At 44.2% G+C, this 24,316-nt stretch overlaps 1 protein-coding gene across 3 annotated transcripts in view; it reads right to left on the reverse strand.

Annotated features, from left to right (window-relative positions):
* The window catches only part of KCNQ5 (potassium voltage-gated channel subfamily Q member 5), a 448,222-nt gene extending 428,955 nt beyond the window's left edge, over positions 1-19,267 (reverse strand). For all 3 annotated transcript variants that reach the window (XM_036916207.2, XM_036916204.2, XM_036916206.2), the window contains exon 1: positions 18,755-19,267. In XM_036916207.2, the coding sequence (XP_036772102.2) occupies positions 18,755-19,134 (380 nt within the window). In that variant the 5' untranslated portion in view covers positions 19,135-19,267. The remainder of the gene's footprint in view (positions 1-18,754) is intronic.
* Between the last annotated feature and the right edge of the window lie 5,049 nt (positions 19,268-24,316).

Below are 24,316 nucleotides of genomic sequence, written 5' to 3' on the forward strand. Positions count from 1 at the left end.
TTTCAGAAGAGATACAATGATGGATGGAATACTGCTGGCAGAAATCTAATTAGAGAAATTTGACTTATTTTAGATTATACACTAACAATGGACATAGGGTGGTAATCAGTGGGAAACCATTAATACTAATGAATCCCAGCTATAATTAGATATGAGCATGCTTTATACATCTTTCTCTTTATCACTGTCAGCTTAGCTTCAGCTTGCTTTTAACCAGGGTTAAAGTACATCACAGGAAGTTCCTGGGGAGAAGTGGAAATCTCTAGATTAATTAGGAAGAAATCCTTTCAGGGAGGTTACTTTCTCTTCAGGCTTTTAATTTGACAGTAAAAGAAAAGAACATCATGCCATATGCAAAGAGGACACATCAGAAAAAATTGAAGCTTTTCCCTCTTTTGTACAGTTATACATTATGAATGGCAAGATTTCAAGATAATCCAAGGCATCACTCATACACGCCAAGGACAAGCCAGAAGTGGGTGATCTGGAGCTCTGGTCGCCCCGGGGAGGTGGGGCTTCAGAAGGCTTACGGAGCCCAGCAGGAAGCCAGGGGCCCACAGACCTCTGCCACCATGTGGGGGCTGCAGGGAAGGCCAGAAACTGGAATGCTACCTGAAGGAGTTTCCACACGTAAGTCACATGCCAACTCGACAGTTGTCATTACATCATCAATATTATCTAAGTAGTTTCCTACTTAGTAAGCTTCTTTTTGACAACCTGTGGTAAGAATTTAAGCAAGAGTGTTGGCAGACGTAAGGTACCTAAAGTTCAGGCCTTCCCAGGACACTGGGAGACAGGGTATTCTGTACCACCAATTACCCAGAGAACTCCCCTTCTGAGCATGATACCTAGCATTTGAAAAATACCCTTCATGGGCAAAATTATTATGACCAAACTGGCCCAGAGCCTGGTTCAGGGGTACCCACTGCGGTAACGCTGGTTCCGACCAAGTCCCATCCCTGTAGCTGCTTAGCAAATGCACAGGGCGAGCGGAGAGGATGGGGATAGTGGTGATGGCAGGGGGCGCACAGAGAGGGCAGAGAAGGTGTGTGTCATGTGCACAGTAAGTAAGAACATCACGCGGAGGACAGAGAGTTCCCCTAGAAGGTGCGTCTAGCCTCCCTTTTGCCTGTAGTCCTATTCTCCAAGGATCTCGCCCACCAACCAGCTTCTTTCAGTCCTCTCAGGAGGGGGCTAAACGTGTGCGCATGTGTGTGTATGTGTGCGTGCATACACATATACTGCTGATCCTGATTATTTACAGATACCTTATTTGCAAAGTAGCCTGTTCCTAATTTTATTTGTAGCCCCAAAATCAGTGCTTGCAGGCTATGCACAGTCTTTTGCAGGCAAGTGAAGGGCAGCCAAAATCTGAGTCTCCCCACGCCCACATTCCCAGCTGACACCAAAGGACGTGATTCTCTGCCTTCTTGTTTCAGCTTTTATACTGTAAACAAGTGTCCTTTTCAAGGCTTATTTAATCCATGTTTTTCACATTTTTGTGCATTGTTTTTGGTGGTTTCCCCTTTTTTAAAATGGTCCCCACTACAGTGCAGAAGCGCTGTTGAGTGCTGTTTAGTGCAAGAAGGCTGTGGTGTACTTCCCAGAGAAAATATATGTAAGGCAAGCCTCATTCGGCATGAGTTATAGTGGTACTGGCTATGCGTTCAGTTTGAATGAATCAACTATCTATTAAATAATGTATCTTTAAACAAAAACACACATAAAACAAGGTTGTGCATGATCAGCTGATGAAAATGTGACCAAAGGGTTGAAGGAGCCTGACCCTGAATTTCTGCTGGGAGCGCGACTTAGCATTCACCGATTCAGTGTTCTCAGTGACTTTATGAGCCATAACTACCACAAATAGTGAACTGCGTGTATACTTCAATTCACAAAAGTGGATGCTTGTGTATACTGTCTATACACTGCTTTATAGCTTGATTTTTTCACCTAATAATTTATTTCAGAAACCATGTTGTGCATATTTACTTTCTTTTTTTCAGAGAATGCAGTCTTCCCTTGGACACGTTTACCATCTTTGATTTAACTCGTTGCTAATGATAGTGTTTTATGTTGTTTCTGTATTTTTTCATGACAAAACAGTGCTTCAAGGAACATTCATATGTGTCCATCTTTGCAAACTACACAGATATCAGAATGAAAAATACTCTGGTTTCTGTAACAAATACACAAGAGCTGCAGCTATCTTTCAGAGCCATCAAAATTTTTACTAGATTGCTATTATTACATGGGGTGCAGATTTGGCCTGTGAGTTTGATGTGGCCGAGCCGCGTTTACTATGCTGAGGAGGTCTTACAAGCGTCCCACGGTGTCTGGTTTCTCTGATAGGTAAGGTCAGGGTTTACTACCGCAGGGCTCTTAATTGAGGGCAGTGAAGTATTCTGCGTTTGTGCACAAATCTGCTCCATGATGAGGGGAGGACTTTGTAACGTGCTCTTGGTCTGGCAGCGCCAGACCGATCCTCTTCTCTAAGGAAAAAAAGCAGTAGCCGTGGGTCACAGAGAATCAAGCTTCTCCCACCCACACCACTCATCACTGGCTGTGCTGAAGGAAGCAGCTCAGAATGAGGACAGCCAGTGAGGGGTTACGATACCTGAGAAAGAATATCATAACTCTTCCAAAATCACAGGTATCCCTCAGGGCGTAAAGATTTGCTCATGAAAATAAATGAGAGCCCTTCATTTTCTCCAAGTCCTTTCTCTGCCTCCAAACTGTCCTAGCTAAAAGACAGCCATTTACAGGCCAACAATTTTAAGCAACCACCTCTCTCCTCCTAATTCATTAATGAAACCATTAATTCTCTAGTGATAATGTTAACCATAAAAAGCATATGAGATAGAGACAAAGAAATACAGAGAGGGTGGAAACCAAGCTTAAGTTAATTTTAAGCATCCACATAAAAAAAAAAGGCGAGAGATTGTGCTTGCAAAGCTGGAGGGGTGCCTCCCCTCTCATAAAGTAGGAAAGGATTTTGAGGAGTTAAGGTCATCTCATCCGGCTGCTCCTGCCTGGGTTGGCCCGTCATGGCCCAGGGCCTCTTGGGCAGATAAGCAGGGCGCTAGGCCTGTTTAACATGGCACCTTTAAATACAGATGTGTGAGCTCATTTCAATGTTTGGGTGAACACATTTGCTTTCCCTTAATAAATTTACCAAGTGCAATGAGATTGTGTGTATGTGAGAGAGAGAGATAAAGAGACATGCTTTGGGAATACTCATAGAAGACTGTACTCTTACCAACTCCCATGTGTTTGAATTCAGGAGATACTTCTCACAGAATTGTCATATCTTGAAAGAAACCACTGAAGGTACTAAATATTAATTTGTTTCTCACTTGATATCTCATTTATTGGAACTTTTGAAAAGCAACTCCATATATGGTTTAACCCACAAAGGGAAACCTTCTTCCAAATTTGACTTCTTTAGAATAAATAAATGTCATAGACATTAATATCTTTTGCTGGCTTTTAGGAATTTGTAACATAGAGAAATATTTTATCTGTTAATATGCAGAGTGAAAAGGTACTAAAATGCTTGGGTGTGTCTGTGTGTATGTGCATTTTACTGTAGGTGAGAAAATCCTTCATATTATAGTTGATCAAACAATAGGATTTGAAATGAATGTCTATTCATTTCTTTTTTTTAAACAGAGAATCTTCACTAGAGGGAAGGTCAGGGCAGATTATAAGACCTAAAACTGCCCTTCTGAAAGGGCTATGGGAAAGTCTGGCTAACAGCTCTGCCTCTGACAGTATGTGTTTGATCCTGAGTAAGTCAGTTAACATTTCTGTGGTATCAGTTTTCCCATCTGGAAAAGGACAGGGTTAGAGTGGGTCACCAGAGGTCTTTCCAGGTCTGTCATACTATTACTGAAATATATCAAAGTAGTAGTCCCTGACCAGCTTTTCAAATTTAACCTTTAAGAATAAACTTTTATGCATATATTCAAAAATAAAGAGATTATAAAATATTTCCTGATGTGTGAGAAAAGTCTTTTTGGTTCAAGCTCAGGAAGCTTGTACAAGGGTATCTTAGCACTAAATACAATGCTGTTGTAAAATAAGTAACAGGTTAATTCACTTATTCACTCATTTATTCACTCATTTATTCAATAAACACATGTTTTTATGTGTGCCTCATATTGCAGTACTTCGTCCTCTGAAGAGCTTAAAAGATTATATTTGGTTAGGGAATATAAAAACTATCTTTTTTTTTTTTTTTTTTTGGTACCAGCAATTACATAAGGAGCTTTCGCACTCGCGGTTCCAGATTTATCATTTCCGCTTTTATCGGATGGTGGGCGCTTAGAGAGGCTAGTGATTTGCCCAGGGTCACATATGTCAGCGTGGGTGACTTACAGAGCATTTCCACTCCCTGTACGTTGGCACACATGCCAGCTCTGGGTTATGGCTCCACCTGCTTGTTGGTCTCCCTGCATGCCACTGTTAAAGAGATTCTCAGAATCACATACTGAGTCTTCCACCCGGTCACGCCAACCTCTGCCAGCGCCTTTGCGCTGCCAAGAAACCATGTTATCCACCCCCTGCAGCTCCCTTTTCACTCTCAAAGCCACCATCCCAAACTTTTATTTGCCATAGATCCTGTCTCCCTTCTTTCAGGGTCTCATTCCTCCCAATTACTTTAATTTTACCCCTTCTGAGGGGGCCCTTTCCCTAGGCTTTTGCATTTGTGCACACCTCCAGCTGCTTGGAGAAAGAAAGAAAGGCTTCGTCTTACTCTGCGGCTCCCGAATCTACCATTCTCCCTGTCTCTTCCTCATTTAATCGTCAGCCCTGCAGCCCAGTCTGGCTCCTTTTCCCTTCCAAGCGCTGTTCGGTGCTTTACCTCAAACTCCTTAGCACTGCTTTGTACTTAGCAGCGTCTCTTGCTTTCAAATCAGATCCCCCTGCTTTCCTAGGCGGTTCTCTGAATCCCACCTGCTCTCCTGCAGACCCCATTCCAGCTATACCTTTGGGGACACCCTCACCTTGCAGGGCGCCTTCTGGGCTGCGGATCGCTGTGCCTGCATAGCACCTAACTGTTGGGCCACTATGGTCCTTTCTCAGGGATGTGATGTTTACCTGTGACACTGGATGTCCTCGTCCTCCTAGCACATGGCGGCAGACACCGTCCACTCCTAGATCACTGCTCAGTTGCCTTCTAGGTTCTGGCCCCTCCTCCTTTATCCTGGCCTTTTACAATATTGCCTCTCCTCACATTTACATCTGCAGTTAGCTTCTTTATAATACTCTCACTCGCAGCAATCCTCTTTGAGACGTGGACCTCCTGTGATGCTCTATGAATTACTTTAGTCTTTCTCTTCTGCCTCTTTCACAAAGCCCCTCTTTCACTTCTCTTTTCCCCCAATGCCAGAAATCCTTAACCCTCTCTCCCTACATTCTTCCCCCAGCACCTTTAGTACTTCTTCACCCATCACCTCCACATTGCTAACTGATGACCCTCTTTCTCTTCCAAAGGCTAAACAAGTGATGTGTCTGCTTTGCATCCTGCGTCTTGCTGCAGCAGGATCACGGGACTTCTGCTTGATCACAGTCACATTTGTTTGAAACCTTGAAAACTTTGATTCTTTCACCTCTGTTCTACCAAAAAGTAATCAAGGACTAAGAACTCTGCTTCTCCCTTTGAATGCTCCCCTGACCTCCCTTCCCTCCCATTCCCCAAGTCAATACCCCAGGCGGGGACCTTGTCACGCTGTGTGGCTGGGCTTCTTCTGCAGTGACCACCAGCTTTGTGTGGTCTCAGAATAGATTTATTGTGAGTAGGTCTTTTAAATGTATTATCATGGTGCTTTGGAAATCATATTAAAATTATAATGTGGAAAGAGACTATGGACTATAAACAAACCAAAAAAAAAAAAAAAGAAAGAAAATTGAGGTGACTGTCTTCACCTTTCTTGGAGGGAAATACAATCTCTCATTGATGACAATTGTGAATTATGGTAGTTACCCTTGAATTGGAGGAATATTCTGTTTTCTCCAGCAAAGTACGGTAGTTTCTTGACTATTCTTGTTTATGGTTGTCTAGGCTACCTCACTTAGCACTGCCTATAAACTGATTTTTATTATCCACTTCCTGCCCTGAAGCCTGGAATAAAGCTCCATACCCACGAGCTCTGGAGAACAGCTCTCAGCAGCATGACCCAACTAGTTTGGGAATGGTAATTTGTAAAGTCACTCATCAAGTCCAACACCAGAAGTGAAAGCTCTGGAACCATGTTAAGGGAATCTTTTCTGCCAGAGATAACTTCCACTCGGTGGGACAACTACTCATCCTGCCTACTGAGAATGGACTAGCAGGCCACAGAAGCCTGTTCACACTGAACTGCTGGCCTGATGGCTCTGCAGAAGTCACAGTGATTGGCACAAATGTGAGGGCTAGATACTTTTTTCTTTCCTTGTGTGTCTCTTGCCCTACCTTTCGACGATCTCAGTGCAAAACTGAAGTAAGACTGTGTGACTAGGGTAGCTGGTTCCTTCCACCTGATTCTAAACCATATAATTTTATCTCTTGGTGGATCTGAATCTAAAGGAACTTATCTGGCTTTCTTCTAGAAAAAAAAAAAACCTTGGGTGCTGATTTGAATGTTGAAGCTTGGTAAAAATGTTGCTCCTAAAAAAAGTGGCCATCGTGTCTTCTAGTTGTCAAGGACCACGTGAGTATGAGTAGATGGCTTTGGGGCTCCAGATCCCATCCCGAAGGTTATAAGCGGGTTCCCCCCCAAAGTCACTTGTACTGCCATTCAACTTCTCTTCCTTTTCCATTTGATGGAACAAAACAGAACTATAGGATTTTGTCATCTGGCATGGTAAATTTAAAACTAATTTAATCTCACCTTATAATTTCTTAACCTGACAACCTATCTAAGTCAAAAATACATTTGAATGTTGGGTTATAGTCTTAAGGAAATGGATCAAGAACACCTTAGGGCTCACAGTGAACACACTTTCTTACACTTACTGATTTTACCTTTACTCTGAAGTACCACCTTCTAGTTGAAGAAAAGAGCCACTTTCCACATGCCTGGAGGAAGTCAATTAAATGGAAAGGAGTATTTCCAAAGTGTTCCAAGGACACAGTATGCAGTGGGCACTTAAATAGTAAATGGATGCAAGAAACAATGAATGAATGAATGAACAAGTGAGTGAATTCTAGGCCCCATGGAAGGTTGGGTATAATGTTTTCCCTCCATGCACTAGAATAAGGTATTAAAATAAAATATTAGAAACTTAGAGCACATACTGAAGATGAACAGGGATTTCATTTGATTTAAATCAAAACAAACTTTTGGTTTACATTATTGTTCTTAAACCATTTTTGGAAGAAAAAAAATAACATCCTCAAAGTATTATGAGGGAGCATTGGTTTCTTTTCTATTTTTAAAAATACTTTGCAGCAAATTAAACATACTCAGAATGTTTTATTAACTAGAACATTTAGTTTAACTAGTTTAATTACTACTCTTTGGAAATTACTATGATCAGTGGGAACTCCTGTGTTTGGTCTTTGTGTGGGAATGCCCTGAGCAGAACGCCCACCTGCACAGGCAGCTGAACACCCAGCTCCGAAGTTCCCCAAGGGGTCAAGAGAACCAGCAATCAGCAGCTCTCCGTGTGGCGACTCTGGACTTCACCTTTCAAATCCCTTCAATATGAGCAATAGCTAAATGCCACTGGAGAAGGGCCAAAATTTTGCTTTTATCCTAAGTCAATTCAGAGAGATGGTTTTGTAGCTCCACAAATAGTAATCTAATATCCTTCTGGAGTAAAACTTCCTTGAGGGAACAGGCTGTGTCTTATTTTTGTTCAGCTCCTCTGGTTCCTACACAGGCTCTTACATGTAGTTTGAGGTCAGCATACTAAACAAACACTGAAGAATTACGTCCCCACTTCATGAATCGGAATGCATGCAATGATTTAAAACATGGGGAAAAGAACCCAAATTCTCCATTCCATCCAGTCCTGGATTCATTCAGGTGTGAGAAAACCAGCTTAGAGAAATGGGAGCCCAGAAGTCAGTACCCGTTCTGTAGCAGGTTACAGAAATAGCTCTGCTTCAGAAAAATTTCCAACTAGGACAAAATACAAGTGGTTTTCTATCTCCCATGTACTCCTAGGACAACTTGCATTTTGAGTTCATGCTTTAATCTCCCAATCACACAGAAAAAACTGTAGCTCTCTGCTGCCAAATTATGGATCCATTTCTTGGCTCACTGAGTAAGGGAACTCCTAACAACCAGAACAGTCTGATAGATACTTTTAGACTAACTGCTATTTAACTCTATGTTACAAATGTATTTAGATTTCTTTAATGTGCCTTTTTTCTCTGATAATTCCATCTGGAATAAAAATAATTTCTAATTTATTTCTCAGCTATATACAGTAGTCCCCTTCCAAAAGGGAAAGTATAATCTTCTAAAAATGATTGATCGAATACCCGAGTATTCACAGATTTCAGAAATAATAGATATTAGAAAACCTCAGAACAATTTTAAGGCTTCACTCCCTTATTTTCCAAGAAATTTGAGCCTAAGTAAAACTCCAAAAAAAAGAAGCGTCCTTTAACCACCACATCTTTCGATAGGCCTTAATTACTGCAGGGCGATGCGTAAATTAGGTAGATTAGTCTATTTATGCAGTGCACTCTTGAAGCGCATAAGCAATTACAGGGTCAGTGCATCTCTTGATTAAAAGCAGACAGCTTTAAGAGGAACAGAAATCAAATTACACAACATGATAAAAAGAACTGAGGAGAAACACCATTCCAGAAAGATAGATGCACAGAGAGGAGGAAAAAAAAAAATCACAATTAGGAGTAGTTTAATTGGTGGTGGTGGGGAACAAGGGGAAAGAAAGGAGGGAAAACGGAAGAAATGTCCAGGAAAAATATACATGCGGAAGGGAGAAAGAGAAGCACAGAGGCTAAATGGAAGGCATTCATATTAGTATGAAGAAAACAGGGGTATGTTATTTATTAGTTTAAAGAAAGAAAATCCTGTAAAGCCAGTTTGGAGCAAATGGTTCTATATTCACCCATTTTGAAATTTAAATGAAGCACCTGCTATTTTTAAATGATTCTTAGGTATTCTACAATGAAAGTATAAATTAGAAAATAATGTTCATAGGAAATATTAAGAAATTATTATAGCAATTTGAGTCCTTAATACAAGTTGCTCCACAATTTAAACTAGGAGAACTTAAGGAAATTCCTGCTTGAAAAAAAAAAAGTTATAACATTCAAATAGTCCCACTGATAGCAATAAGCTAGGTGAATTTTGATTAGAAATAAAGAATGAAAATCTGGGCTTGATGCCATAGCAGATACAAAAGAAGAGGGTACTTTTGTTTCTTTAGATACAAACTATTTGTGAAGAATTAGATAAATTGTCCAATTAGAAGGCAATATGCAAGAATGTAATTAAGGGCGAAAATACATGGTCCAAATAATAAAAGCTATGGGAGGTAAATAAAGATAAGGAAGTAAGCCAGAGCTATCATGAAAAACCTTATGGAAAAATGAGAACTTGAGCTGGTTAGAATTTGAAGACAGAGAAGTAAACAGTCCTAATACTAAGTTACACATAATTCTCTGATACCAGGTTATAAGAGATTTGAGCTATCATTCATTTTTTAGGCAAATATTTATTGTGCAAACACTTATATTGCTAAGAGCTATACTAGACCCAAAAGCAGCTTTTGTAATTATGCTCTCCATCTGATAGGAGAACCCTGGGCCCACAGGTACCATCCACAATCAGGATACAGGGGCTAAGAACATGGGCTCTCGGCCACCCTGCCGCGGTTCAAAGCCCTGCTCTGCCACTGACTCCGTGGCTGACGTTGAACAGGTCACTGAACCCCTCCTTATCTCAGTATTCTGGTCTGTTAGTGGGAGCTGATCATACTACCTCTTAGGGCTATCCTGAGAATTAAAGGATTTAATGTGTAAAATATTTAGAACAATATCCAGCACATAATCAATAATTTCAATGACTGTAGTTGGTGATATACAATCTTCTTTACTATAATTTATCCTATTTTCCTCTCCTTAATCCTGTATTTCCTGCTGGCTAGTCAAATCTTGCTTCTTTTAGTTAAAGTAACTGAATTTCTGGCTTACATTCACTGTTTCTTCACTTCAGAGTCGTTTCTTAACTAACAGCATCCTGGCTGCTGCTGTAACCAGGTCACTGAAGGTAAACATTGGTGAGGTCACAAAATCACTGAAGACTTCCACATTGCCAGATTCAATGGTTGCTCCTTAGCCCCTATCTTACTAAACAGCCATCAACATTTTATAGTTGTATTTCATCCTAGTTTTTGAAACTCTCTTGATATTCTCAGTTTCCATGACTACCTGACCATTTTTTTTTGGTGCAGCGCTTCCTTATGTCTTGTTGTCTATTCCATTTCAACCTCCTTTTCCTCTGCTTACCGCTTACATGTAAGTATTCCCCAGGTTTCCATCCTTGGGCTGCTGTTCTCTCTCTTTACCTGCTCTCTTTGTGGTTTTAACTCTTGTCTGTACCTGTATGTCTTTTAAGCCTTCATCCACAGCTGCTGGACATGCACCATTGGAAGTCCCACAATCACCAAAAGCTCAGAATCCCCAAAGCGAGACTCATTTTAACACCTCCAACATTCCCCTGGACCTGCTGTTCCACCTGTGTTCTTGATCTCAGTTAATGGCCCCATTATCTAGCCAATCATCCAAACCAGGAATCTGGACATAACAAATCTGCCCCTTTTCTCCATCCCCCAGATTCACTCTTTCATTAATACATTTCAACTCTATTGCCATTATTATTTTCTCCATTTTTACTCATTGCCTCAATCCAGGTCCTAGTTACCTTTTGCCTAAGTTGGAACAACAGCTTCAGAACAGGTCTCCTACTGCCGGCTGTCCCCTTTAAGCCATCATTCACAGAGCTGGCAGAGTGATCTACTTCAAACGGAAATTCAATGACACTATTGCCTGCCTAAACTCCACCTACATCAAAGACCACCTATCACCAACAGGGTGAAATCTGGAACCTTTAGCATATCAATATAGCCCTCTACCACATTCTCTACTTTTCTCTCCAGTTTCAATAACAGACACCATGTTAATATGATTATATACATAAATGTGTGTGTGCGTATATATATGCACATGTATATATATACAATATATATACATTATATAATATGTATATAATATTGTAATACCTTGATGTGATACCATTATTTCTACTTTATTGATTAAGTAGATGGCACTGAAAGCAACAGGCTCATGTCATCAAATCAGTAAAGTTGCTAATTGACTCCATATCCAATTAAATCCCCCAGTGGAATTTCCTTGAGGTCAAGATCCATATCATTCCCTTTTCTGAACCATTAACATCTAGTACCTTTACTAGTACACATAATGTCTGTTAATTAAATATTAAACTGAATTGAATGTTTAAAAAAAGAAAAGAGAAGTTACAACATGGTAATTGTAAAACATCTTACCTCTGACTGAAGAAAGAATAGAGATTCTAAAATTACCTCACAAGTGCTATAAATGGAAGCAAGCAACACTATGAGTTTGTAAAAAGTACATCTCTTCATATACACTTAAATTTTAATGGTTTTCAAATGATTTAATGTCCATATTATCAAGAATATCATATATTACCAAGATTCTTTTCATTTTTAAACTGAATTTTATTCAAATGTCTTATTTACTTTTGGAGGAGCAAAAATAAGATAAGATATTTGCACTAACAAGTTCTCTGCTAAAGGATACAGGGTATGTATATGCTGTATGTGTATGGAATATTATATATATATTTAATAAATAGATGATATCAAAAACATTTAGGAAACTCATTCTTTAGCCAAACTGATAACATGGATCAGAAGAATCACTTGGAACTCTGAGACCCATCAAGGAATTTCAATAATATGAAAAAATGCAGTTGTGTGACCGATGTGTCTGCTGGTTGCAACCAAATAAAACTTCAAATAGCATACTTAGAAATGGTTGAAGAAAAAGGAAATTAAAATGGAAACATCTACAAATTGTTAAACATCATTATCGATTGTGGCTGTTCAACAGTTGGACTTTCAGTAGTTTCACACCACTGGGCTAGGATAAAACAAGCGCTCTGGCATTTCCATCTGCCAAAATACCCATTTGCAATTAAAAATTAAAACTAGCACCATTTCTTCGTAAGCAATTATCACAAGGCTGCTGGCTATCTTCCTTGTTTACGGTGTTTCTTGTAGCAGGACTTCGTTCCATTTGAAAAATTTTTATTGGGAAATAATATTCCCACTACTAATATTTTAACAGTTTTCAACATTTCTAATTGTAGTATGATCCACAAATACTATAGCAGTGTTTGAATTTATGAAAATGAATTAATTGGGTCTGTGGAACAGTTTATGTTACTATGTTAGCAGGGTGTAAAGCAGTATAACTTGAACAAGGCCTCTTTATATTTAGAGGAAATCAGTGACTTTTAAGGAATGCAGGAGCAAACATAAAATGCAAACATCAATTCCTGCAGACATAGACTTAATTCAGAATGGAATATGTATGTAAATAATAAAGTCATTTACTGGGTCCATTTGAGTCCTGACACAAGAGAGTAAAATTCCATCAGGAATTTTCCACCAGGAAACCAGTGGTATATTTTGGAAATTTGGGGTATCAGTAAGTGAATCCATCTGTAGGTATGGACCACTTTCTGTGTGGCAGACACTGGTGTGGGCACTGGTGATAAAGCAGAGAACAAGACAGAGAGAGCTCCTGTCTTTAAAGAATAGGGTAGACAAGCAAAACCAGATTTCTCCTCCAAGCAGAGGAGTGATGTATTCTGTTTAATTCTTTAGAAAGATAACTTTGGCTATCACGTGGCACAAAGACCTTGCTAGAAGTCAAGAGTGAAGTTAAAGCGACCAGTTAGGAGGTGGCCCTGCAGCTCAGAGATGAAGTAAGAAAATGATATAAAGATCAGATCACTTCTTATTACAAATACTCCTTCCCTTTATAATAGTATTTTAGGCTACCCACAGTATCTTCTACCATCTTGGCCAGATCACAGACACAGATTTCACAAAGATCTGGAGCCCCAAAAGGGTTGAAATGACTTATTCCAAGTCACAAAGCTAATTGGTGGGAAAACTGGATGCAAAGCAATGGTGTCCTACTTCTAAGAACATCAAAAAAGACTCCATAGTTTATTCATCTTTGGTTTACTCTGAAACTCCTCTATGGAAGGTTTCCAAGGAAAATTATTTACTTACTCATTAAGCAAGCATTTATAGAGGGTCCTCTAGATATAAGGCACCTTGCCAGGTACTTGAGACTCACAGATGAGTGGATTCTCTGTGTGAGAAGCTCACTTGTGGGAAAGACAGACCAAGTAGTTCACACACACACACACACACACACACACACACACACACACACACACACACACACACACACACACTCAGCACAGTGAGGTCAGCACCATTACAATGGCATTCCCAGGGGCCATGGCACCCAAGGCAAAGGGCCCCGAAGTTACTCTGGCAGTGGGGAGATGTGCCAAAGAAGCAATGCTTGAACTGGGCTTTGAAGAAACAGCAGGAGTTGGTCAGCCCAGGGTGCATGGAGTGGTAAGAACCCAAAAGAACAGCGTGGGTAAGGCAGCTCAGTAAGGCTGGAGCCCAGGGTGTGTAGAGATGAGGAAGGAAAAATGGGCAGAGGCCAGGCCATGAAGGAGCCTGGGAGCTGTTCTAAGGAATTGGGAGTTAACACAGTATTGTCTCCACTTTCCCAAGTCTTAACCAGTCTCAATCCACTTAAGTCACTCCTCTGACCCTCACCACTCCACAGGCACTACGGTAGCAAGGGCCATCAGTGAGCTCCTTCACGACCAAGCCCGTGAAACCGTACACATCTTTTCTAGTCCTTTCTGTATCACTGGAAATTGCTGATCACAATCTCCTCCTTGCACACATCTTCCTTCCTTTGCCTTTATGAAAATAAGGTCTTCTGGCTTTTTCCTTGGCCTTTTGGTTGCACTGTCATGTTTTCCCCAGGTTTGTCCTGGGGTTCTTATTCTTCCAACCACTGTTTGATTTTGGAATTCCCCCGGCCGTGTCCTTCACCATTTTTTCATTCTGCATCTCTGGGCTCTGTTGTTCTTTCTGTTCATTGCTTTCCCCAACCCAACATTGCTAGAAGCTTCTAAATTTAAATATCTGATCTAGACTTCTAGATTAAGCCCTAGACTTGCAATGCATTCATCCATTCAGAAGTTTTTTACTAAGTGTTCTCTGTGTATCAGAAAGAGTTCTGGTTGCTGATCCAAGACCCAGTAAAAAGAGACCAAGTGTGCCTGGTTCACAATTGTGTTTTTACCACTTACAGATCTCCATCTAAATTTCTTATAAACATTTGAGACTCAACAAGTCCAAATCTGAACTCATTCTCTTGCTCTGAAAGTTGTACCCCTCATCATTTGTCCCATACAGTAGTGCTTGACATTTCCATTCCCCAAATTACCCAAGTCAGTGTCATTCTCTTCACACCACACATTATATTGGTGGAAACAATCTGCTAATTCTACCTACTTAACATTTCTCCAGTTAAACTCTGTCTTGTCCCCACAGTTACTGCCTAAGTTCCTTAGGTAATCATCTCCCACTTTTCTAGAACAGTCCATACATGTAGTAGACAGTGAACAGTCATTCGTAGAATGAGCTTATGGATAAAAAAGCCAAAAATGAGTGGAAAACTTGGACAATTGCTATCATTTCTCCTTACAGGCTACGTTGACTCCATTTTGCACCCTCCAATCCATTTACCAAACCAATGAAAGCCAGAGCTTCTCACAGTTCATCATTCCTCTGATCATCACTATGACCACTGTCATGCAGGATAAAGACGATTCCATGTCTGGCATCAGAGGCCACCCAAGGTTAGGTACGTGTGCTCTTGCTACCCTCTTTTTTGCAAGTGCCCTCATCCACACATACTTAACAGCACCCAGAATTACTGTATGGATTCACATTTCCATCTTTGCCTAAGCCATTTGCTCTGTCAAGATCGCAATTACTCCTTGCTTTTCCACATGAATATTAACTACTCATCTGTCAGAACTCAGCTCATGCCTCACTTCCTCTTTGAAGCTTGTGCTCACCTTTCTGCCCTCATTTCTACTTCCTTCTTTTTCCCCTGCAACTTTGTACTTAGCCCTATAAAAGCATCATTTCACACCTGTTCTCAAGCTTGTAGTCACCCCTTGCTGGTGTCGTTTTCCTCTTTGAAAGTGGAAGTCTATGCCTTTTTAATTTGGGAACTGGCACATAGTAGACACTCCAATATTTGTAGATGGATATAAATGAGTGAATGAACAAGTAGAATGTAAAGTGTCATGGAAAGATTATAGGCAAGGTGATGATATGATAGGATTTGTATTTTAGGAAAAACACAGTGTCAGAGCAAACAGCTGGAAGGCTGAGAACAGAAGCCAGATGATTAAGCAGAAGAATATGACAAATAATTCCGTGGGCAGATATTGAGAAACAGAGAGGGACAGAGGCAGTAGCAAAGGAGAGGAAATAGTTTTGAAAAATATTTATAAAATGGGCACACAGAATTTAAAATGATCATTTGGATGGCCAGAGTGGGCAAGCATGAGCAAAAAGATGGTGTCAATGTTGACTTCCAGTTTCTTAACCTGGATTACTGGACTACTTGTAGTTCAAGATATCTACACATTCCTATCCATGCCATTCCACCAGGGAAATACACACTGGAGGAAGTGACGAGTTACACGTATCTGCCACATTGTTTCCTGTGCTATTTCTCAAGACCATATTTGCTGCATCAATGCAAATGTATATATGGAGCCCCATCATGTATTCCTCTACCATCAACATTATTCCTCCAAACTTTTCCTAAAAAGAGGAGGAATTAAAAAGTGGACAAATGACATCACCTCCTATTGGAATACCTCACCTACTGATCTTAGAAAGAGGTGAAGACAGGGAGCCAGGAAACATTGCTATCTGGGAAATCCTAAAGAGCAGTAAGGGAATAGACTCTCCTAAACTCAATGAATTTACAAAGCTTGGAAGAAAGCATTTGAAGTAAAATCACCTCTTTTTCTTGCCAGTCATCTCCTCAGTAAGCAAGGATATATAAACTTGAAACCACATTTTATACTATTAAATTACCATTATAGTAATGATTTTTGCATATTTAACAGGAATTTTTTCTTACCCAAAACATAACTCTTAACATATTTTCCTTGCTTCTTGGCAGTGAAAACATAGGCCAACCAGGCAAATCCATCCCTGAAGTACCTCATTAATCACAGCGCACTTGTTCTTGGCAAGAGCCTTAATGGGCTTCAAAAACTGCTATTAAAGTAAGATTTGGGGATTCCCAGGCTGGCAGGGAATTAGTTACACCACTTTAGAAATTGTTGTCTTATAATTTCCTTTATTATTAATGATCTTGTTAGACTTACAGCCCAAAGTAACTTTCCTTTCTTAATTTAATGTGTAAAGTCCTGTCATTTAAAATCCTAAGCAGCTGTTGCCAAAGATGACCTGTCTTCCAGGCCAGGGGTAGCTGTGCAGAATCCTCCCAGTAGATGACACTACTTAGCGATCACCTCTCTGTGCTAATGTGAATCCAGCACCCCTACCTAACTGCTCAAACATTGCAGTTTCAGACTCTAGAAATGTATAATGCAAAACTTCACATTAGCACATGGTATTTACAAGCACATAATTTATTTCATATCTACCACTAAAAACATTGCTAGATAAAGCCTCGTGAATAGAGAATTATCCAAACTCCAACCTCTTGAAAAAATCATTTGTCAAAATTTTTAAATTCTGAGAGGCCATACAAACCTGTTAAGTACAAACATATTGAAAAAGATGTTGCATTACAAGAAGTCCTCATTCATGTTCAAGAGCAATACTTAGGAGATACAAAGCATTAGTACCGACCAAGATTGTCTGTAATCTTCTCTAAATACACAATGCATCATTTAGCAAAATTAAAGGCCACAAATGGCATCATATTATGAATTCAAAACTATGAATATCCTGGGCATACTGTTATAAAAAAATCATTTTCCATGCAGTATATATTTTGCTACCAAATTGAGCACAGATCATTATTGCTAAATGTTGTAGTAGATCCAGGTTAAAGTAATTTATCAGGCTCCTCAGGTTATAAGATTAATTATATATCAGCTCAGAGGGGATGAACATGAAAGGCATCAGTACTGTCTCTATATCTATCATTTATTACAGTAACCAGATCTAAATCAATGTGAGTCTCACATAGGTGAATAATAAAAATTATGCCTTTTGATGTAAATATGATGCTTCTCAACGTTCTCCTGTGAACACTCTAAGATGGAAAGTGGGCTGGAATATTCCACATAATGCTACATGGTCCACATCTATCTGGGACCGTAAAATTTTCCAGACACCAGAGCCCCACAGATTGTAGACGCCAACAATTTCCTGATTCTTACCCGGTCAAATTCCAGGTACACCTATTTACAAACCAGTGTCTTCCATGTTATTTCAATAAATGTTCCTGGCGTTGACGCCAGCCCCCCACCTCAGGTGAAGGCTATGTTTGGATGACATGCCTCATTTCCAAAAGAAACCTAGTTTGTCTGTTTCAAACCTGCTTTACTAGGAATCAAGGAACTTATATCAATGAGTGCCTGCAGCTTTCTTTACAGGTCTCCTAAGGCTGACGTCTTTATATTTCATTTTAACATAAAGAAGCAGCAGAACAAAACTAAAAAGAGAGGTGAAAAAAAGAAAGAATTAGGACATAACGGCCTAAAAACCACCTTAAAACGTGTAGCTCAACCTAACGGGAGACTGAATGAATGGACTTTGTGGGAAAAACAGTAGTAAACTTTAAAGCCACTGAAAGGTTTTAAATGCCTCAGGGAAAAATAAACGTTTGCTTCCAATCATTTTCTCATTAAGCATTCTCTGTTGGACGGTGAAGGTTTACTTGACACACACACACACACGCCTGGACTCCGCGCCTCCGGCGCCCGCTTCACCCCGGCCTGACGGCCTGGTCCCCGCCGAGGCGGCCCCCGCGCGCGCCGCTGCGCCCAGGGTCCCCGGCTCGCCTCCTCCAGCCCGGGGCCACCTCTGCGGCAGGAAGAGCTCCGCGCACTGACAGATTTTCCGTTAGTGGTGGCGGCGAGGCGTGCTTCCGGGCACACTTAAACCCTAGCGGCTCTTCCTACCAGCGACCGGCTCCACCCCCGGCGGAGGACCCAGCCCTCCGCGCGGCCAGACGCGGCCATCGCCGCCCAGCTCCCGCGCGCCCCCCGGGCTGCACCCAGTCGCTCCCAGTGATCCGCGCAGCCTAAGTCCCGCGCCCGCCGGCTCGCGCCTCTGGTCCTTAACGGCGGGGCAGCGCTCCGGGTGCACATGTGAGCGAGGTGGGGCTGAGCGTGGTGGAGGCTCCAGGAGGAAAACCATAAACACGTGCAGAGAGAGAAAAGCCACCACGTGTGCGCGCGGGTGTGTGTGTGTGTGTGTGTGTGTGCGCGTGTGCACGCGCGCCCGGGCCAGGGCGTCCGCTCCGAGCGCGTCCCGGGGGCTCAGACATCTCGGGGGGTCGGGCGTCCCGGGGCCCGGGCGTGGGGCCCCCCAGCGGGCTGGCGGGGTGCGCGCGGGGCCGGGTACTCACACGAACGCGTGGTAGACGAACGCCCAGCCGCGGGGTCTCTCCAGCACGTTGTACAGGTAGTTCTGCAGCCGCCGGTACTTGACGTTGCGCCGGCAGCTCTGGCCGCTGGAGTACGAGAGCGGCTTCCCCAGCAGGCTCATCCGGGCCCCCTGCTTGCCCCGGCGGCTCTCCCGCAGGCCGCCGCCGCCGAGCGCGGCCGCGCGGGTGCCCAGCAGCAGCAGGCCGTCGCCCCTGGCGGCCGCCGAGTTCAGCAGCACCCTGCCCCGGCCCGACTCCACATCCTTCATGCCGCTGCCCGGGCGCCCCCCGGCCGCCGCGCCGCTCTTCACCCAGAGCCCGGCGGCGCCGCCCTCCTCTCCTCCCGCGTGGCGGCGGGGCATGGCATCACCACGGGCACCGCGAGGGGGGCGCCAGCGCCTGCGGCGGGGGCAGCGGCCTCATGCGCGCGGGCGGGCTTCGGGGAGGCGGCAGCGGCCGACGGGGCGCCCGCCGGCCCGCGACCTCCGAGCCGAGGCGGGCGCGCCCGCAGCCAGCCGACCGCCGGGGCTCCTCGGCGCGGGCGGAGGGCGGTGGAGGGCGCGGAGTCCTTGTCTCCAGCCGCCTGTAGCTGCGAATTCGAAATCAGGACCGGCGTGGGGCGTCACTTGGAAAAGCTCTCTGCTGCCCCCCCGGCTCCCCGCGGCCACCGCCCCCTTCCTTCCGAAGTGCCCCCGGGCCGGCGCGGGGCAGTGCGGGGCGCTCCGCGGCGCGCTCCCGCGCGCGCACACCCCGCGCCCGGCTCCCTCGCCGCCGCCCCACCCCCTCGCCCAGGCGGCGTCCGCGCGCCTCCCGCCGCGGCCCGGGCCCGGGCCCCTCTCCCAGGCGCTGGCGGGGTCGTTCCTCCCCGGGGCGGCCGGGCAAAGCTGCCTAGGGCCTGGCGGAGGAATTGGAGGTGCCGGTCTCTGCTCTTCCCTGCTGCGACGCCGCGGCGCCCCGTCCTGCCCTCCTGCCCGCAGGGCTGAGCGCGGGGACGGCCCGCCCTGCCCTCCAGGTCCCAGTCCGTGCCCACTCGCGCGGCTCGGGGCTGGGCGCTCAGGCCCCCCGCGCGGGCGGCGGGTCCCTGCGTTCAGCGCGCAGACCCTGAGCAGCGGGACGCGGCTGCCGAGCCGGCGAGGCGGGGACCCGACATCTCCCCGCGGTCACTCCCGCTTTCGGACTGTGACTTGCCGTCCCAGCCCGAGACAGCGAGCCCGCGAGTCACTGGACATCCTCCCGAGCCGGGGGTGGAGGGGAGGGCGGGCGTGGAAACTCCAAAGCGACTCCTCCGCAGCGAACGGGATGCCCTGGGGCCTCTCCTGACAGCGGCGCGAAGCCTGGGGAACGAACGGGGTTCCCCACGTCAAGAAATTTCCATCTAAGTCCGAGAAAGTCATAAAACTGCCCACTTTCGGCAGTGGCGGCGGAGAGTGGCAGCGTCTGGGGGAGAAACCCTGGGGGGCGGAGATCCCGGGACCCGGGGCCCCGCGCCTGGGTGCGGAAGGAGGCCCCCGTGCGGCTGCCTGCGGCCTCCGGCCTCCAGCCGCGCGGTGTCCGAGGACGTTGGCGCTCAGCCGCCCGGGAGGCCCGGGGCAACGCAGAGGGAGCGGGTCAGCAGGGTGGCTCTGCAGCCCCCCATCCCGGGTGTGGAAGACAGTGTATTCCCAAGTTAAACGGAAGCAAGAAATTCAGGTGCCACCACACTGCCAGCGGGGATGGCTCCAGGGAGCGAGTCCACGTGCCTTGCCTTCCAGAAGCCTCAAAGCGAGGCAATACTAAGGCAAAAAAGTCTTGTTTCAACTGCCTGCGCGCCCCCGTGGAGAATACTCCTCCGGGGCACACACCCACGCCCGCGGCAGCTCCTGGCTGCCTGCGGCAGGAGCTCCTTGAAGTGCTGCACTTTTACTTCGTATTGTTACCGCTGGTCTTTGCGGTAAGCCCTCTCGCCCGCTCCTGGCCACCGGCCGGACTCGGCTGCCCTCCCGGCTTCTTCCCCGGCGTTTCCGGGGCTCTAGCTCAGGGCCGCTCCACGCAGCTACTGAGTTGCTCTGAGCACCGTACCAGAGGCACTCCCGCCTTCGCCGACACGCTTCCCACCCCCGCGCTGTGGAGGTGCGAGAGATCGCTCGGCGCCCTGCCCTCCGCAGCAGCTGCGGGAGCGCCCTGCAGCTAGCTAGCTCTCCGATCCCCGCGCGGCGCGGGGCCCGGGCTGGGGGCGGCGGGAGTTCGCTGTTCTATATTTAGACTCCTCGCAGAGTTTCTGTGCACTGACTTTCAGGGTGAAGGACCTAAATGACTTTAAATGACTGTGTGCATGCTTTAAACTTGAAGATGTTAGCTTTTCTGCAGGCAGGAAAATGAACACGGATTCCTCTTACCCAAGCGGTTTTCCTCCTTGCAAACTTTGACCAGCACCGCTGCATAGGTAAGGTCATCCATCTCAGCATGCAGGCAGAAGTTTCAAGAACACAGAACAGGGACCCGTTTCCCTGGATGAGAGTCAGCTGCTTTATTTCCTGGTGATGGTTTCCTGGGGGTGGCAGCGGTATCAGTGAAACCGTGATGTTGATTAAGCAGATGCCATGGTACTGTGAAAAAGTCAGGTTCCGGGGATCGGACCCAGTTTAGAGTTGAGTTAGTAGTGGTTTGGGGACCTTCCAGAGTCATCTCCACTTAGTGAGACAGACAGAGAAGGGACCTGCCCAAGCCTTCATAGGGAAAATGAGGCTTACCAGGAACCCAGCAACCTCGCCTCCCCGTTGAGGACACCTTCCACGGAGCAGTCAGTCCAAATCTCCAACAGAGAATGTACAAAAAAGCTCATGGTTTTATTTCGATGTCTCTGCCAAGTACCTTTGGGAAAGAGGCCTTTCGAGCAAGTCCTGACCATCCTGCCCATGCCTGCTCAGGAAGGGGAGGCTTACTGAGGATTCGTGGCCTCCCCTATCAGGTTCTCTGTATGAACCTTGCTTCCTTAACTGTCCCCTAATGTCCCTCAAAAGGCAGGATTTAACTGTGGAGAAAACGAAGTGTTGTGATTGAGCTTTTTCTGTTGTTGTGCCTTTGAATACAGATGTTGCTAGGAAACTGCCTTTTATTCTTTTTGCTGAACTATTAAAACCCAAATATCAGAAGAGAGGGTGGGCATACTGTGCAAAGAGTAAAACAATACAGTGCACATTCTGTGCATAATAATTACATTAGAGCATTATAAGGTATAAAAGGTAAAAAAACAGCCACTTTTTTCAAAGGCAAATGTTTATTGCTATGGTAGGACGGGTGAGTTGATTGGCCTTCCCCATTCTTTGGAAATGGATTTGATTTCAACCATTCTCTACACGTAAGATGCCTGCCTGAAAACTACGACCTTGGAAACGTTTATTCTCTGAAGTGTACATGGAGATGGTTTCAAATGAAAATTGTTACTAGAAATATTTTATTCCAGTGTGTTTTCTATCCCATTAGATTCTTCTTCTGAAGGGTACTCTAAGACAGTAATATTAAAAATTCTGTGCAAGAGCTAGAGATGTCCAGAAAAGATTTTTAAGGTAGAACAACTAGATCTGAGTTGGTTTTGTAAAATGTCTCCAATCCCATGACTTTCCCCATTTCCTTCTCTGTGCCTCCCTGTCTTCTCACTTTCCCCAGCCCTGCCCCCTCCATGTAACCTCCCATCAAGTCATGTTCACAGTTCTGATCAACTAGTGAGCGAGTTCTACTTTTTAGTGATGTGGGTAAGCACTTTGATCCAGTGTGAGACTCCCGAGTCAGCTAGAATAGAATCCTCAAGATTTAGAGCAAAAAGGAAATTTACTGATGAAGAAATGGAAATCCATTGTTGGCTCTGTTCAGTGACTTGCTCAAGGCTTGGTTATTTGCTGTATAGGCCTAAAGGTCGAACTGAAGTCTCCTAACTCCTGAATAGGCTGCCTTTTAAATTATACCACCCTTTTCTTTAGCTTTTATTCCTGTCTGATCAGCTCATATTAAGCATAGCAACTATAATTGTGTTTGTTAGGTATCTTATTATAACCATTGATTCATTAAACTGTTTATTCTAAACACAGAAATAATCTTAATATTCCTCTTCACTTTTCCTGCAGAAGTAAGGGCTTCCCTGCATAGATTTTTTTTTGTACTAGACATTTTAAAACAGTCCCAAATCTTGTAGCATTAATTTCTGGAAATTGTATTTACATTTAGATCTGTTCCCTAACACTACTTTCAGTTTTATATATAAAACCCTGTTTACTGTATTTGTCTATATCTGATTTAATTTTTTTTCCAACCTGGTAGTGTGGCAGCCTACTCTTTCTTTCAACCAACTACTTAAACACTTCTTTCTCGAAGTAACTTGAATGTAGTTATTCGATCTTTTTTAGATTCATATATTTAGAAACTGTGTGAAGAGGTTGGTACAGAAGAAAAACATCTTTGAGTTAGTATACTGGAAAATTCTGTTACAATTCTGTGCCCCCTAGTGGCAGCGACGTTTTGCCGTAAGTTTTTCAATGAGGAATGAAGACATCCTTTATGAATCTCCCACAACCTGTTTATCTCTTCAACAAGTAATTATTAATCATCAGGTACCGTGCTAGCTGGAGAGGGTGTAGAGATGGAAATAGTCTTCTTATCATGTTCATGGACTAGTGGGAGAGACGGATAAATGAGCAAGTAATTATAACCTGGTGATGTGTTCACAGAGGTTTGCACAGGATGTTACGAGAATCTACAAAGCGTTTCCTGAAGAACGCAATTGTTGAGCTAAGTTTTGAGGAATAACTGGACTTTGGTGAAGACATGAGGGAAGGTATTTAAAGCGAAAACATCCAAGAAAATGTGAAGTCTAGAGAGCTGATTGTGCTTTGAGAATGTTTTGAGAAATAATTGGATTTGACCAGAGCCTACAGTGCTCTTGAAGGTGTGACTGTAAGGAGGAGAGAGAAGAAAGGGGTGCCATGGCTAAGGGCCCCTGCAGAAGCTTTTGGATTTTATCCTGAATTGAGTAGTAAGCCACTGAAGAATTTTAAGCAAGAAACTCTACATGTTCCTACTTCCACATTTAGAGAAGCACTTGAGAGCAGTTCTGTTTAATGGAAAAAAAAAGTGGATCAAGCAACTGTGCTTGGCACACACTAGTCCATGGAATCAAAGGTGAGGTGTCTGTGTTGGAGGTTAGTGATAGCCACTGATCCATGGACAGATGTTAGGCCTAAACTCCAGCTTGGAGCATAAGTATCTGGGTGCATGGTGGTATCATTCACTTAACTAGAAAAGACCACCCTGGGAGGACATCTGGGGAAAGGGAAGATGCTGAGGTCCCTTCTGCAGGGAGTTTGGCAGGCCTGTGTAACAGCCCAGTGGAAAGGTCCCGTTGGATATATGGAGCTGCAGCTCAAACGGGAGCTGGAAATTGAAACTTGAGAATCATCAGCATATGTACATACATAAAATGGATGAAAATGATAGGTTGAGATCAGATTACCTGGGAAGACAAGCACGTTGCCTTAAAAAGGAGGAAGCCTGGGGACCCAGCCCTGGCAAGCA

Source organism: Manis pentadactyla, chromosome 16, assembly GCF_030020395.1.
Source record: "Manis pentadactyla isolate mManPen7 chromosome 16, mManPen7.hap1, whole genome shotgun sequence".
NCBI classification, from domain to species: Eukaryota; Metazoa; Chordata; class Mammalia; order Pholidota; family Manidae; genus Manis; species Manis pentadactyla.